Genomic DNA, 16,727 nt, shown 5'->3' with positions numbered 1-16,727 from the left:
GTCTGTTTGTCAATGTCTTGTCTGCGGTAGATGCAACTTATCTGCAGGAGTATTAGTTCTGTCCATCAGACTGATAGCTGGGTAAAGGACCATTACTGAAATAAGTCTGTGCTGGTGTGATGGCCACAGCAACACAGAATAAAACAAAAACACTACACCTCACCTCCAGTAGTTTAGCTTCAGTTCAACTGCAGTAAAAATTCAACAACAATTAACACCAGACATTTAGATGTATTTAATTTGCTTATAACCTGACATTATTTAGTTTATTTCACACATTTTAGCACAGCTGACACAAGTATTTGTTTGTATTAATTACTTTCTTTTTTCATGGTCATTGGGGGAGCTTACTTCCTGGTTCAGCAAAAGGTGTGGCTGGGGACTTCCATGTCAAGGGGGGGGGGGGGGGGGGGGGGGTTGGTTTGGCCAAGCCACTGTATATTTTCATTGTTTTGTCATTCTGTTATCACATCCCATTTTCAGTTTTTCTATATATATACATGAGTTAAACAACCAAAAAGAAACTAAACTATTATTATTGCTAACATAATATGGAACAATTAAGCCATATGGGGGGAAATTGTTGGTTTTACAGGGGCCTAAAACTGACAGAATTGAGACCTGATCCTGAACCAAAGACCACCTGAGGCTATATTTGAGCTTAAAACTCTATAACCTAGTACAACATATTAGGAGTCAACAACAAAAGGACCTGAATAAATGCAGAAAATTAAAAAAAGTGTCTTTTTTATAATGCCAACCATTTTTTCCCTCAACAAATCTGGTGCCTACATTACCCACAATGCAGTCAGACTTTTTAAGTGCATAACAAATAACCAGATCCGAAACCATAGCCTGACACAGAAACCGAGCAAACTGGGAGAAAAATAATGAACTGAATCAAGCTGGTACTGTGACAGAAAATCAAAGCTTGATGAAACCAATATTTCCTGTCAGCGTTCACCTTTGTGGATATCAGGGTGAATCCTCCTCATTAGCAAACAGTGTGAAACAAGTCCTTAGTTCTTGAAGGTGATAAAGACAAAGAGATATCCCCTGAAATGTCACAGAGCTGTTGATTCATAACTATCACAGTTAATGACGTCTCGGTTTAATGAATTAAAATGAGAGCATTTCCTGTTACTCGCAAGGTCACGGTTATGAAGATGGGTATGTGATAAACAGTTCATCAGGTTGCCAGGAAACCAGAAAATAATGAGTCAGTGGTGTCAATACTGTCCCCAATCTCTTTTACCAGTGGGGCCCTCATTTCCGTTATTTCTCCACTGCCATCAGTGTAATATCCTGTGTGATTTACCGTGAGGTGAATGGCTCACTCGATGGTGCCACAGCGCAGGAAGTCATAGCAGAAATGAAAGAAGCGCCGCTGCAGGAGCAGGGAAGAACTGGAGGAGATATTTATAGCTGCTCCGCTCACAGCGCTGTCTTTAAGATGCTCCTTTTTATTCCAACCAACCCTCGTTCTCGCTTTCACACTCGCTCTTTCTCCCTCACTGTCAGCTTTCATATCCACACTTCTGCCATTGTTATATATATCTCTCATACATAGAAAAGGAAGCTTGGTGGTGCACACACGCAAAGGATGAAGCCCTGAGAAAGAGAATAGTTATTCCTAATTGTTCTACAACACAGTTGGATCTGTACTGCCACAATATAGGCACACAGTGTAATTATAAACCTTATGTTGGTACATTTCACAACACAAATGATACTAGTTTTCTTAATTGAATGGTCCAAAAGTTATAGGGCATAATGATGGGTTTCTTTTCATTCTTGTTGAGTAAAATATGAGAAAATACTACATACTGGTCTTTATTTGTGGGTTCATTTTAAGATTTCTATGGTAAATAGTAATACACCATGGTTCTTCTCTAGTGCACACAAAACCCACACAGATGTGGAAGGAAGTGTCAGAGTTTCAATTAAAGCTATTAAATGTCATATTAAAGTGAAGACTGAAAAAAACATATTATATATTACATTGTTCTCCTTGGTAATCACCTCACCTAACGCATCATATTTACCTTGTGACCATTGTTGGGGTACTGACTCTCAACTTGGGATCCATTATATAACATGTACAACCTGCTAAACCAATCGATAAAAAAACGAGGAGACACTTGTTAAAGAAAAAAATATTTCAATATTTATTTGCGGTATAAACATGTCTTGAGTTGTTTCCATATACTGTACATTACATAGGGTCAATTGTACCTCCTTCAGTAGACAGAAAGGTGAAACTGCCCCGATCAACATGCCCCTTTGTTTTAAAACACAGACCGATTGCATCTATTTTAAAAACTGTTTACAGCACAATACAAAACAGCTTGTGTTTGAAGCTGTAACACATTGCAAGATGCATTGTCAAAAAAATCCCTGAAAAATTCCTCACTGAGGTAACGTTTTTTATTTCATTCACTTCTTCTTTCACTTTGTATTTAGCGCCGCCACTTCTCTTCCTCTATCGCCCACTCTCGTCTTTCCCTCCGAATCACATTCTTACTGAGATGTAGCTACAAGTTTAAGGACACAGAAACGGCCATTCCTGTGATCTGGCAAATTTACAAACGGAGAAAAGACTTGATTTCTCTTTCATTGTTACAAAGACACAAACAAAAAACAGAAGAAAGCAGCTTGAAATCAACCATTTTAAATAGAAAAGCTCCGTACTGAAATATATTTCAAACCTAGGGTGTAATAGGGATCAAGTCGTGTTTCTTATTGTAAATGGGAAATGACTTCAGACGAGGGGTGGCCATTCAAGCATGGTAGTTTTGTTTTTATCTCTTACGCTATCATAGGACAGGAACTTTTGCATATAAATTCATAATATATATATACTTAGATATATATTCATATTTAAAGGCCACAGAAATAGCATAGAGCACATTTATCAAAAACAAGACGGAAAAAGTCCTTGTAAATAGTGTATGTGTTGTAATTGTCTATTGTGAAACTTAACTGCAATGCTCAACCACATCTCTGGCCGTGTAAAGCATCGCTCGTGTGTGTGTGTGTGTGTGTGTGTGTGTGTGTGTGTGTGTTAGCGAGGGCCTCTTTAAGGTTGGGAATGGGCACGTGGGCCCAACATTTTGAACACCCCAGGTGAAATGTAACTTCAATCCACAAGCCATATAGAGCTGGATCTTGTATAATAGAATAGATATAGTACAAAAGAAGAAGATTTAAAAAAATGGTTTTGGATCTACAAAATACTGCAAAAAGTTGTTTTGATATATTGCAGAGTAATAAACCTTGTGTGACCCGTTCTGGTAAAAAAAGACAGCTCTCTGTCTTTTTTTACTATGTTCTGATTCGAATAATAGATAAACAAACGTTTCATTTTTCTTTGTACACAATGTTTTTCTAAAATGAGATACAAAGTATTTAACAGTCAGCATTAGAAACAAGTTAGAAAGATTATATAAGGCCAGCTCAAACCAACCCTGTTCAGATTCAACTGCTGTCCCCTCTGTAACCCAGTTCTTTGTCTCAGTTTAGAGCCCGTCCACATCCTCGCTCTTTAACCAAACCTGTAGTTTGCTATAACCGTGGGCGCTATGCAAGAAATTGTCACATTCTCCTTTTAGTTATTAGCTATGTTTCAACCAACTACATGTCTGTCTCAGACCAACAGACCAGAGGAGGACCTTTAGTTGAATGAAACTTCCTCAAAACTAAAAGAAGCAGTGATGACAGTATCATGATGTTTTTTAGCATCTGATTTCATATCTAGTTGTTCCTGCTTTATTTCTGTCACAATAGACCACAAAGACAACCGTGTCCTATTTCAATTTCCCCCAAATGCATTTACAGTATAAGACTACTGTTACTGCTTAGTCTAATGCAATGTGTTACGTTTATTATTTTTGTGAATAAAACGTTCCCATAAAAAGCAAACCATGTTGCCTTATAAAGCCATTTTTAAACCTATACTCTATGGAATGATTTAGGTTTAAGAATATACAATGATATTCTTGTATGACGCCCAATGTACCCACAGCAGTTTCCATAGGTCTAAGTGCTGCAGCATTTGCTCACATTTTTGGTGTCTTTCTTGTTAAGGTGCTTCTGATGTGGACAGGATCTGAGAACACTCTTCAACCCGCTGCTGTTTACCGCTGTGTTCAGCAGCAACAGCAGTTAAAAAAACGGTCCTCATCATTCATCGTCCCGTCTTGTAAAGCAACATCCAACCCGTGGCTACGTAAACTGTTAGAGAGCATACAGTACCACAGCATGCTCAGGTATACAAAATAATGTAGATCTGTTTACTATTAGCTCTATAATATATATATTCATATCAATGTGGCTTTAATATTTCTTTCATTTACCCAAGGCGTAAGGGTGAATCAACTCAGACAAACCGTTTTTTTACGAAATGGGTGAACTCTTTGCAGAAAGAACTTTCTTCTGTTTTCTCCAATGCAGTTAAGGGACGTGAAGCTATCGAAATATATAAGTGCAGTCTGTAGCTGAGGCCAGTCCCAATCCACAACACCATAATCCCAACACAGAGACAGGGTACAATCACAGACCCTGGTCTTAAACTTTGTGAACCCGTACCAACATCCTAAAAAAGATAGGACAACTTCCTCCCAGGAAAAGAGGAGTAATACGAGAGGGCTGACTCACTTCCTTCGACAAAGGTTTGCTAAGATAAGCTGCCCAAAAAGTTCTTTAGAAATGTTAACTCAGAATCCTTCATAGACGTCAGAGTTGTGAGAAACCAGTTTGGCAACATTTACTAGTCAGACAATATGCTGTGATGAAATAACAGGAAGTTCAGGAGTTTAGTTTCTAACTGAAATGAAACAGCCTTATTAGTCAAAACAGTTGGAGACGGGGAAACAAAGTAGGAACAGGGAACTTACAGTGTCTTTACCCATGCCCACCCTACATGCCCTCGTCCTACCCACTGCCCGTCTTTGCCCCTAACCCAACCCTCTGACCCCTGAATCTCGTCCTCCCCACCCACCCACCCTGGCGTGCAGCTGTCGGGACATGTCGCAGCCTGGGACTGGTCTCTCCTCTCTGAATGTCTCTTTATCTGCCGGCTTTCAGCACTGGCTTCAAGTGCCAACAAGTCAATGGCTTCACCACTGTGCAAACTGCATTAGGTCATAACAAACTATAAGAAAAACAAAACTTGAAAAAGAAAAAAAAGACAACTCGGAATATCACCTCAACGTTCCTCTTTGCTGGCATCTTCACACCCATTCCCCTTCTTTAGTTTTACAATCTCTTAAGCCATCTGGATTGGATAGGTAAGATTTCTATGCGTATATATATTTATATAAGGTATAGATTTGTGCGTAGATGTACACAAAAATATACAAAAATGCATAAAGACATACTGAATTTGTGTATGTTACATTTATGTACGTTACCATACATACAGTACTAACATACATACTTTGTTTAGGTGTGTGTGTGTGTGTGTGTGTGTGTGTGTGTGTGTGTGTGTGTGTGTGTGTGTGTGTGTGTGTGTGTGTGTGTGTGTGTGTGTGTGTGTGTTAATTCCTTGGTTTGTAAAACTCCACATTCAGTAGAGTGAGATTTCCTACAAGATAATCCCAGATTCTCCACTTGGCACCAGTCAGCTCGACTCGAGAGCCGAGACAGAAAGACAGAGTGGATGTTTGTTGTCTCATAAGTCTTTGTATGAAGCTGTCTGTCCTGCCGCATCCTTCGCTCAGTTTCTCAGTCAGTTAAGTGCTCCTCGGTTCTTTGTGACAAGGCAAGTTGATCGGAGCTCTTCCTCCCTCAATTTCAATCATCTCCTGAGGAGGATGCCATCCTTAACCCAGCTGTCAGTTATCTCTCCGGGTCAAAAAGCACCCTATCCCCTTTTTAACGTGCCACCTGTGACCTCTCCTGCCCCTCAGACGCTGCTCCGTGGCCAGGCTCGCAGACAACAAGCCATCGGAGGCTAAAACATTCATTCAAACTGGCTGCTCCCTCCAGTGCAGCCACTTGTTACCATGGTAACAACACCACCTTTAACCCGTCGAAGAAAGGGACAGTTCCCCCTCGTCTGATTCTCATGTGGACTCCAGCGTGTCCAGTTGAAACACATTGTGATTGGTCGGGGTGGTGAAAAAGAGCTGCTCGTGCGTCGGGGAGGTGGAGTGGTTGTCACAGGGACTGTTGAGGCCCAGCGTCCGCTCAAAGTCCAGCAGCTGGCCCATGAAGTTGAAGTTTGGGGAAATGTTCGACTTTTTCCGCTTCACAAAGTCGTACGCGTCGTTGAGCGACAGATTGAGCTTCTGCATCAGGTAGGCCACCGTGACGGTCACCGAGCGGCTGATCCCCGCCAGACAGTGCACCAGGATGCCGCACTTCTTCGAGCGAGCCTCGTCTGCACAGGAAAGCATGAGAGAGGATTAGATTGATGTAAAAACCTACTGTATATTTTCATATATTTATTAGCCTTTAAATTATGACAATATTCTCTGTTCAATCTCTGCTGTGGCGATGTGAATAAAGATGTATTTCTCCTAACAAACAATGAGCCACATTTATAGAATCACATAAAAAAATAGTCAAACCTATTTTAAAAATCATCAATTAGCTTATTACTCTAAACAATGGGATCTTATATAAACACATAATGTTCTGCCCAATTTAGAGAAGTTTAGGTTTCACACGATATAATTGTCTGTATTTCTTTTTCAGGTGTGCTGTTGGCAGGGCTCAGTTGTAAAAACGTGACGGCCACGGTGGCCAACACACACAATTATTTTCGTTCAACATTATATTGAATTGTGGCTTATTTAGTCATGATTATACAATGTTATAGAAAAATATGCATGGATTAAAAGTTTCAGGCACCTGCAAGCAATTGACTGTGTTCCACTGTGTGTATAATGTTCCTCAAAAAAACAACATATTTTCCTATTATTGAATTACAACTCAATAAGAATCGCTTGTACAATAGACATTTATAGAACAATATCTAACATTATATTCTCCCTTCAACACTCCACTGAAGGCAACAATCCAGAAAACTGTGCTGGCTCCAAGTTAGTAAAAAATATCTAAAATGTTCCATTATTGTGATTTGAATCCACAATGACCTTTCTTAATGACAGCAGAAAGTCATGTTTCATTCTGCTTTCTAGCTCTCAGTCTGTAGAAAAACCTGAAGAACGAAAACATCCTACATTATTAACAGGCTACATCCATCCACCTTCTATCAGTTTCAAACCCTTGCACTTGCATCACTACAGGCCATTAGAGCCACAGAGTTAAGTGCTTCTTTCCTTTCTTCCTCTCCTTTATCTCTCTCTGCCTCTCCTCACTCTCCCTGCCTGACTCTCTTGTTGTAGGATTTGGGTCAGTTGGCTCACGAGCTCAGGCTGCCAAGCGGACGTCAAATTAAATGTATATGTGATGTGTGCTCACTTTCTACAACTATACAGGACTCAGAAGTCAAATAAGTATCCAGTGCTTAATCTGTGCTGAGCAGATCCTCACATTGTGCAGATGTGAGCAGCATTACATCCCTTTTCTTGTGCTGTAAATGCATCATAACGCAATAATTGCCCATTGCCGGGAAACATCAAGTTCCTTCTTCTCTATACGTTATGCACAATCATTTCAGATATTTAAGGAATCTGCAGTCCACAGCAGTAAAGTGTAAGGTCACATCTGGAACTTCTTTCCTTTACCCATAATTACCCTGCTGGCACTTAAAGACCTGATTTAATCCCTGCCCATTACAGCCAGTCAGACAGCAACATTTAACATGTAACATCAGACCCATGACCCGTATCTGCCAAGACCTCTGGCTCTGGCATATGTCACACTTCCTCCCACCTACTGAAACATTAGCTTTAAAAGAAAAAGAGAAATGTCAGAGTCTGGACAATCTAAGACCAAAACAGAGACCCTGGTTCTCATAGACCCATCAGAGAGGGAATGTACTCACTCTCTGGGAATTAAGTCAGAGGGAATGACACTAACGATGGGAAATACTGGAAATGAGATGAGATAAGAGGCTAAAATTCTCCTGGCTTCAGTATGACTCAATGCTCCAAAATCTATTTCCTCAAAACTATTGTGCTATTACAGTCAAATGTAATTAGGAATAGAAAAATACAGGCCAGCTGTGTTTAAGACAAGTTCCCATTTCTGTTTAACACGACAGGCAACGAGAGTAATGGAGGATAAACTTAGTAGAGTGCTGACAAGTTTTGCATACCAATGAACTGGCTTTAATTTCTTAATGGTACAGTTGTGCTGCTTTTCATACGTTTATGATAGTAAAGTAAATACTTTTAGTTTTGGACTGTTTGTTAGACAAAAAAAAACTATTTGAAGAAGAAGACTTGGGCCTTGCGAGATTGGGATGAACATTGTTTAATATGTTCTGACTTGTATTATCTGATTAATCCATCTAGATAGAAAAATAACTGCCAATTGTTAGGATATTCATTTAAATCCAGCCAAAAACACCAGATGTTTTGCTGGCTCCATATTCTCAAATGTATGATAGTTGTTTTGGACAAAACAAGCAGAAGGAGCCAGCCTTTACTTACCGATGAATGAAATGGCCTCGGGGAAAAACTGAGAGAGGTTCTGGCTCCAGTGATCGGAGATGGGGATCTGTTTGTACTTGAAGTCGCCTTCATGTTCGAACATGTTGGGCAGGTTGGGCGTCACGTTGAGGATGTACTTGATGTTGTACTTGCTGAGCACATCCAGGTTGGTGGAGTCTTTGGCACAGCCCAGGAAGAGGTACGGCAGAATCTGGACGGGAAACGCTGTCTGGTTGCTGGGGAGCGGGCTGCCCTCTGACTCTGTGGCGCTGCCCGGCTCGCGGTCCGACTCTCCATCAGAGCAGTCGGAGCTGATGCGCAGACCCCCGAGGCCGAGGACGGAGGCTGGGGGGGAGCTGCTGGGACAGGAGCAGTCCAAATTGGTCTCGCAGTGCTCGGGGTACTCCGACTGGAACTTGTTGAAGCCCCCTGAATGACAAGGAAGAGACCAAATAATGTCAATATAAGGAAAAGGGGTAGAAAGTCACTTCACATGCTGGTATAAGAAATGTCCCTGTGCATGAGCGCAGGGAGGGTTGTGCAATACAACATCTACAAAATGGCAGCTGAATGTAAAGTCTGCATGATACGATATATTTAAAATGTTCCTCCAAATGCTCTACGTTTTACTGTGATATCTTGTTTCAACAGTTACTTTATCATTTTTATTTTAAAAACATTTTGTAGCCTATTATTTACATTTTTATTTTACCCTTATTTGTACCTTGTTTGAATCCTGTTTTTAACTCTGACCCTGTTGCTGATAAACGCCTGAATTTCCCCAGGGGGATAAATAAAGCTCCATCTTATCTTATCTTACAAGAGGTGAATCATGAACATGAATTATGGTAATTTTACCTTTTAATTAAAAAGAAAATAATATGATTGCTACATTTATACATATATATATTATGACCATTAAGAAATGTTTTTTGACAGTTTATTAATCACAGTGATGGTAAATAACAAACAGAAATCAAAAAGAACAGTTAGTTCCAAAATGAAACAATCTATCATACCATATTTAACCACAGTAGATTCATATTCAGATTACATAATATGTTATATATAAACCAAGGGGTTTAATGAGATCAAAATTAAATCATTTACACATCTTTTTCATTTACTCACATTACATTATAAATATTCTAAAACATGACATGTATATCATGATATGGGTTTATAATTACCAATGCAAATATATCTGCCATATCGTGTTTGTATGCGAGACTACATCAAATATGAATGAGACTAATAACAGAAAAATAACATGATATTTTCGCCGTCATGGCTTCGCAAACATGCCGGACAGATGTGCTCCATTGAGAAAAGCTGCGCCCTGGGGAGGGTGAGCAGGACACCGAGCACTCACTACTCAGCTCAGTGGACTTTTTGTGAATGGCAGCTCGGATTGTGACTTTACTGGAACACTGCTTTGATCATTAATACATAAAATCTATCTGTAGATCCTAACGCTACCACATTTTATACACGTGACGTCTTCATCATGTCTGACTATCCTATGTTTTTATTTGGTGCTGCAGTTTTATTCACATTGCGTCGTCTTCTCCTCGTTCATTCATGAAAAAAACGCCAGTCTTTTCATAAAGGAGCACAACATGGCGGGCCATTTTTGCAGCATTTAATTGAAAACATATTTGACATAGCTTTGTATATTTAGACACATACTCCCGTTATATATATTTCTATTGATTAGCCCAATTATTTCCAAATAATATAATGGCTCTCGGAAATAAGAGTGTTTTGTCAAAGTTAATTATGACTTCGCACTGCAGTTAGTGAAGCTGATGTGTTTCACATTGCAGCCTATCTATTATTATACTGTGATAAAATCATAATCTGCGGATAATATGCTCAGATAAATAACTCTTCCTGCATCATTATTAAAAATGAACGAGACACGAACTTTAGTCGGTCAGACAGATGATAACATCTGGATTCATTTGAAGTGTCGAAACACTGCGACACTTCAAGCTATACCTATAAGCTATTTAAAAATCTACAATTACGTTATATTTAATACGGGATATGATAACATTTTCTAAAATAGTATATGAATCTGGACTTGAATCAGACTTGATAGTTTTGCTTCAGATACGCCACATATCCAGAAACAGTTTAAAACATGACACATGTTATGTATCAGATTAGGCTACACAAAGTATCCCGGATCAGTTCAATCTTAACCTAGTGTGTTATATTTGAGCACTAATAGTTATCTATTTGGTGAGATAAGCTGCTGAGGCTTTCCTGTAATTAGGGGAATCTCAGTTAATTACATCGGAGTGAAATTATTGTAGTCATTGTGAGTTTTGTATGAATCAAAGGGACACGAACTCAAGTTTAAAGCCATCCAATCTTACCCTCCAGGTAGAAAGCCTTGCACCCGTCGTCCCGCAATTTCTGCAGCAGCAGCCCCAGCACGGAGCTTCCCAGCCCGGACTCCTGCCGCTCCGGGGTCGCCTCGTCGTACAGAACCACCACGTCCGTCTTGCACCGCTTCACAAATTTCTCCTTGTCCTCGTTGTTGGGGATGATGGAGCGGATGGGGAGGTTGCCCTTCTTCAGCCTCCGCAGCATGAGGCCCGGGATGGCCAGGTTGATGGCCGACTCGATGTGCGAGGACTCGTACAGCTCATGGGGTCTGCAGTCCAGCAGCAGCAGGGAGCTGGCCCCGGACTCCAGCTCCTCCTGCAGCCACTCCACGCTCTTACTCGACATCATCATCACAGTCACGATCACAGAGCCTCTGCACAGATGATTAATTCTCATCAGGGAAACGTTAATCCGCCTGTCCCCTGGTGTGACATGGAGAACAACGCAACAGAAGAGAGGGAAACAAGACAAATCACGCTGCTAAACTTCCCTTCCCGCGGCCACCACCAAGACCACCGCCGCTGCGCACACACACGCAGCCAGCACACACATCCAACACGCACGCAGCGATGCCCCTCTGGTTGTAGCAGGAAACTTGAACATGCAGGTTTTATTTCCCTCCTTGCTTCAGTCCGATAGAAGTGGAGGTTTCATTCCGACATCCATTTGGCGACCCAACTCCAACTTCGAGGGCGTCCGCAGACCCTCAAAAAACGTCCCAAAGATGCTTAGTTATTGTCTGAGGGTGTGAGTCTCAGACGAGATGCGGTGTCTAAAGCCCATGATTATTGTTATTATTTGACATGCTGGCCCGTGGAGCGCCTCTGGTTTGTCATTTCTACTGGATGCGTTAAAGAGGCTCTGCAGGGTGTCACTGAGCTGAGGGAGGAGCGCAGAGATTTAAAGGTGCAGAGCTGCTGAACATTCACACAAGCTCACAATGTTATCACGACATTCATATCCATTCATTGATAGTTCATACAACAAGGCACCAGACATACTCTAACATGTCCCCCCCAGTAATAAGCTCAACATGTCTCCCATATGTGTTGAAAAAGAGTATAGTGTTGTTTTTTTTACCCCAGAAGAAGCTGTTTGACAGCTGTGTGCAGGTGAAACCAATGTAAAATACTGCAGGCCTATACTGTTTCCCTTCTCATTATTTTAATTTAATGTTAATATGAAAATACAAATACAGTTTGGTAAACCCTGGCCCCAATATTACAAGGTGTTTACTTCTGTTTGTATTGTTATTGTTGTAATAAACCTTAATATCTGCCATTACATGTTCAATAAAAGCAAAAGATAAAGAAAAGGGAAAACTCCAGTAATATGATACAGTACACTATTGTATTTTATTTTTCTTAAAAAATATGATTAAATAAATAAAAAGTAAACCGATGTGTTGACAATGACAGAAAATTAGTTTAACGTTGTTATTTTATTTTTTCAGGGGTGTTCATAAGGCTTTGCTAAATATGGGCTAAACTTATTCACATGTGGGACAATAAGATTGTACATTTGCCTGTAAAAGTCTGATATTGTAAATATGTATTACAGAAAAAAACATTTTATTTTGTACTGTTGGCCATAAATAAAGAAATCCATCTGGTTCCTGAGCAGTATGCTTTCTCTAAAAGGATCGTATGACCATCTTGTTCATTTATTAAAGTTAATGCATGCCACACAAAAGGGTTTTAATTACCTGGGGGACAAATGTGTACCTCTCAATCAATGGCCTCATGCACTAGAAGGGACTCTTAACTCATTTGCCACTGATCTACACACATGGGACACTCACAACATTTATACATTCATCCATAATTCATTCACACCTCCACCTAATAATCAATTACAAAAATGTGCCTCTGGCCTCAAACTAAACAGCACTTATTGAGTGACAACATCGTAGTCTGTCTAATTTCTGAGAGCAATATGTCTTCTCTCTTTGAGAAAAAAACTAGTTCAATGAAGATAGGAAACATTTGAACAACTTGTTGAACTATCTTGAAGGAGTCTAATTAATTATTGCAATATCTTGTGAATTTCACATTTTTGTAACAGCTCTATAGTGTATACCTGCTGCTCTGGGTCATCACCATTACTTTCACCATGAATGACCTAATAAGGCATCAGCAGGTTTTGACAGAGGCAGAGGGGAAAAGAGGAGCGTTTGATTTCCTCACAGCTGCAAAGAGGAGGGGTGGGGGATGCACCAGCTGCAGACAATGGCTCTTTATCCCCCCCCTTAGTCTCTCTCTCTCTCTCTCTCTCTCTCTCTCTCTCTCTCTCTCTCTCTCTCTCTCTCTCTCACACTCACACACACACACACACACACACACACACACACACACACACACACACACACACACACACACACACACACACACACACACACACACACACACACCACACACACACACACACACACACACACACACACACACACACACACACACACACACACACACACACACACACACACACACACACACACACACACACACACACACACTTTAGGGCTCTTGTGTTTCCACTCCCTTCATGGACAACAACAGGCTCTCTGTTGTGTATCCACTCTGTGTGTGTTTGTGTTTGTTTACAAACTTCTCTTCGATAGTAAACAAAAACTATCATCACTTATTTTTAACACCCAAATAACTGAAGACTAAAACTTTACTCGTGATGAAGCTCTAACAGAGTCGACATCAGGTCTTGAAAGCACCTGTAGACAAGGCCTTGGTGGCAATCTGGGCAATTAGGGCCAGTTGAAATGCTGATTTTGAGTTAAACAATGCCCTTTTTTAGTAGTAGCATTAGCTCGTTATTCTGCAGCATTTCAGTCATTTTAAATGTTATGAGCTAATCAAATGGCTATTATCAGTGGTTATCATTAACATTGTAAATCTTCGGATAGGTCAGAAAAGTCCAAATTACACCTATCCCCATGTTATGGTTTTTAGTTTTAAACATGTGGTTATTGAGTCATTAGTAACAAACATACTTGTTTAAGGCAACTATCATATTTGGGTTAAAAATGAAAACTACATTATATTTGCTCATAACGAATGTCACAAACAATTGTAAGTACATTTTTTATTTAAAGTCTATGGCAGAGTGTAAGTGAGCGGGTTGGGGAGGAAAACAACATCTGCAGCTTTTTATTTTGGAAGCAAATTCTTTTTGACTTATCAGTTTGGCAATTTTCATTCAAATGATTGGGTGCCATCTGTTATTCCTGTATCCAGTTCTCATAACACCCCCGGGACGTATTTTGGGTAATTTCATGTCATATTCTGATGGCTGGTTTAGGTTGGATAGCGACATCTTTGTATTATTGTCAAAATTGTGATGCGGCTCCTTGTTTGAACTCTGAATCGGCCATCGGTTTGTAAATCTAAAAGTTTCATGGAGATATAAGAAAACAACAAAACCATCTGTCGCCAGATTTGAATTCAAACGTTGCAAAATCCTTATCGTTGCTCAGAAGTAAGTGACATAATTTCATTTTAGGAAAAACACTTGTGTTCATGTCGGGCCACATTGCCGATAGTAAGAAGCTGTTTGAGATGATACATTTTCCGTGTCTTTAACTGCTATATTTTAATAACTGATGGAGCTAAAGAGCAGTATGTGTTACGTAATAAAGCTTGAATATGAAAAATAAGCTAAAGATTAAGATGTATTCACTTCTATCTGAACAACAAAAGACTTATCAGCAGCTTTACCCATTGTGAGTCAACCTGCTCGTACATGCATCAACAGCCTTTAATCTGCCATATTGAAAGAACAGGAGCTTTCTATGTTGTATGTTCTATGTCTTTCATGTCCTGTTTCACAATACCCGAAGTGTGTCAATATGTCAAGTCTTTATTGTTTCCATACTACAAAAAACTAGTCAAACAGAAACAGCAATATATGCAACATGAATCGTTTTTTCTCGACACAAAGTCATCCTTCAAAGATGGAATAACCGCTGCTGGCAGATGAAGGAGAGCTTACTTCCTCCTTAAATCTATACTCCAGAATGGTAATGTATTTTCTGAAGCATGCTGTTGAGATGAGCGCACTGACCCATAGTCCCAGAATTGAAACTGAGCTACACAAAATATCACACAAAAGCCAAGCAGAACCTTACAAATCAGGACAAAGCTAAATCTTGATTAAAGTGAATGTGAATATTCTTTTTGAAGGTGAGGTGTTGTCAAACTTGTATTTAGAGAAACAAAATTTATTAGCAGTTTTTTCCCCCCCGGAAGAAGTAGTTGAAGGATTCATTCTCCTGAACTGCTCTTACTGTCACTTACTGTGCTCTTACTGCATCTCTCTATCTACTTAAAGGTGGGGTTGGTAAGTTGAGAAACCGGCTCGAGATATACTTTTGTTATATTCCATGGAATGCTCTTAACATCCCGATAGCAATTAATATCTTAAGTGCTTTGACAAAATATTCATACAAAACGTCATCTGTGGAAGCCGTACTGTAAAAAGCACGACCAATCATCTGTGCCGGCCCAGCTAAAATAACTGGATGGCCTACCTGCCTGTCAGCCTTCCATCTGTGCACAAACTTATCTCGTGCCCTCATTGGTCATGTGCGCGTTCGTGTGTGTTGGAGGAGGGGCTCTGTAAGGAAGTGGCAGATTTTTTCCGGTTGTGTATTTTCAAATTCTAGCGCACTCGAGCTGGTTTCTCCAAAATTACCTACCCCACCTTTAATGTTGGTTTTACCTGGTATACTTATTTGGTATAAACAATTAGCAAAAAAAATAAATGTATAATTTAGTACCGCCTACATTCTCCAGTGGGAATGGCCATAGACTTTTTAAAAGAAATGGACATAGTCACTATGACTGGCTGGTTTACTTTTGCATGCCATGTAAGCGTGTAGGCTGGCCAAAATTACTGAGAAGCTAAATTGATATGCAGGTCTGAAAGAAAAAATTGCAATTGATTTAAAAAAAAAAGAAAAGGTTTTTTAGATGGTTAAAGAAAAAAGCTAAGACTATTAAAATACACTCAAAAGCTGCAGTGTCTTCATCATAGTTGATGTCTTTTCAAAGAAAGGACACACATAATTCAAATTCCAGTTCACCTTCATGCTGATCTATGATTAAAAAATAGTACAACTCAGACTGTGAATGGGTGATGAATCTGATCTCTGGGCCTTCTTACCCATGAACAGATTTAAACTGATCCTTCTGAACCAGAAAATCCCCCCCATATCCCTGGAAAATCACCCTGGGTTGTATCCAGTATTATGAACAAGTCTTCCATTCATTGTCAGTGGAACGACTCCAGAAAACATTTTTTTATAGATTAAAATGTTCTTAATACAAGCTTCAGCAGATATTTAAACGTTCTGTTCACACGACTGAACTATACATTAAGATAACATCTTGAGCTGAAATTCTCATAAAAGATATGAGTAAATAATATTGCCTTTCTTTCTTGTCCAGTCTGTCATATTTATACAAACTTGCTGCATTTCCTTTATGATTTTTCTTAATGAAAACGAGGAAAATACCAACTTGGCTTGAAGCTCTTTTTGCCTGAGGCCTCTTTAAGGCAGACTGTGGTTTAAACCCACTCACCTCAGTGATAGAGTGAGGTGGCCACCCCTCTCCCACGCTAACGCTGGCATTTCCTCTGCTGTTTCCTTTGCCCCCAAACACGCAGGTCGCCAACACAAAAAACAGGCCTGGAAAATGAATCAACGCACTTAGTTTCTGTTCAGTTTCAGCTGTGATATCTATCTGTTCCTTT

The 16,727-nt window shown here is 39.9% G+C and overlaps 1 protein-coding gene across 2 annotated transcripts; it reads right to left on the bottom strand.

The window, feature by feature from the left end:
• Nucleotides 1-5,461: 5,461 nt before the first annotated feature.
• On the bottom strand, nucleotides 5,462-16,727 carry LOC117446986 (dual specificity protein phosphatase 7-like). Of its 2 annotated transcripts, XM_034083538.2 has the most exons (4): nucleotides 16,556-16,727; nucleotides 10,949-11,840; nucleotides 8,565-8,993; nucleotides 5,462-6,382 (listed from the first exon to the last, which is right to left on the bottom strand). In XM_034083538.2, exons 2-4 carry the CDS (start codon nucleotides 11,355-11,357, stop codon nucleotides 6,066-6,068), a joined length of 1,155 nt encoding a protein of 384 aa, XP_033939429.1. In that variant the 5' UTR covers nucleotides 11,358-11,840; nucleotides 16,556-16,727; the 3' UTR covers nucleotides 5,462-6,065. The 2 variants fall into 2 exon arrangements, with proteins under 2 accessions (XP_033939429.1, XP_033939428.1); XM_034083537.2 differs by lacking the exon at nucleotides 16,556-16,727 and having other exon boundaries at nucleotides 10,949-12,284.

The sequence above is a fragment of the Pseudochaenichthys georgianus genome, chromosome 5, assembly GCF_902827115.2.
Source record: "Pseudochaenichthys georgianus chromosome 5, fPseGeo1.2, whole genome shotgun sequence".
Lineage (NCBI taxonomy): Eukaryota > Metazoa > Chordata > Actinopteri > Perciformes > Channichthyidae > Pseudochaenichthys > Pseudochaenichthys georgianus.
This window is presented reverse-complemented; position numbering and strand designations above follow the sequence as displayed.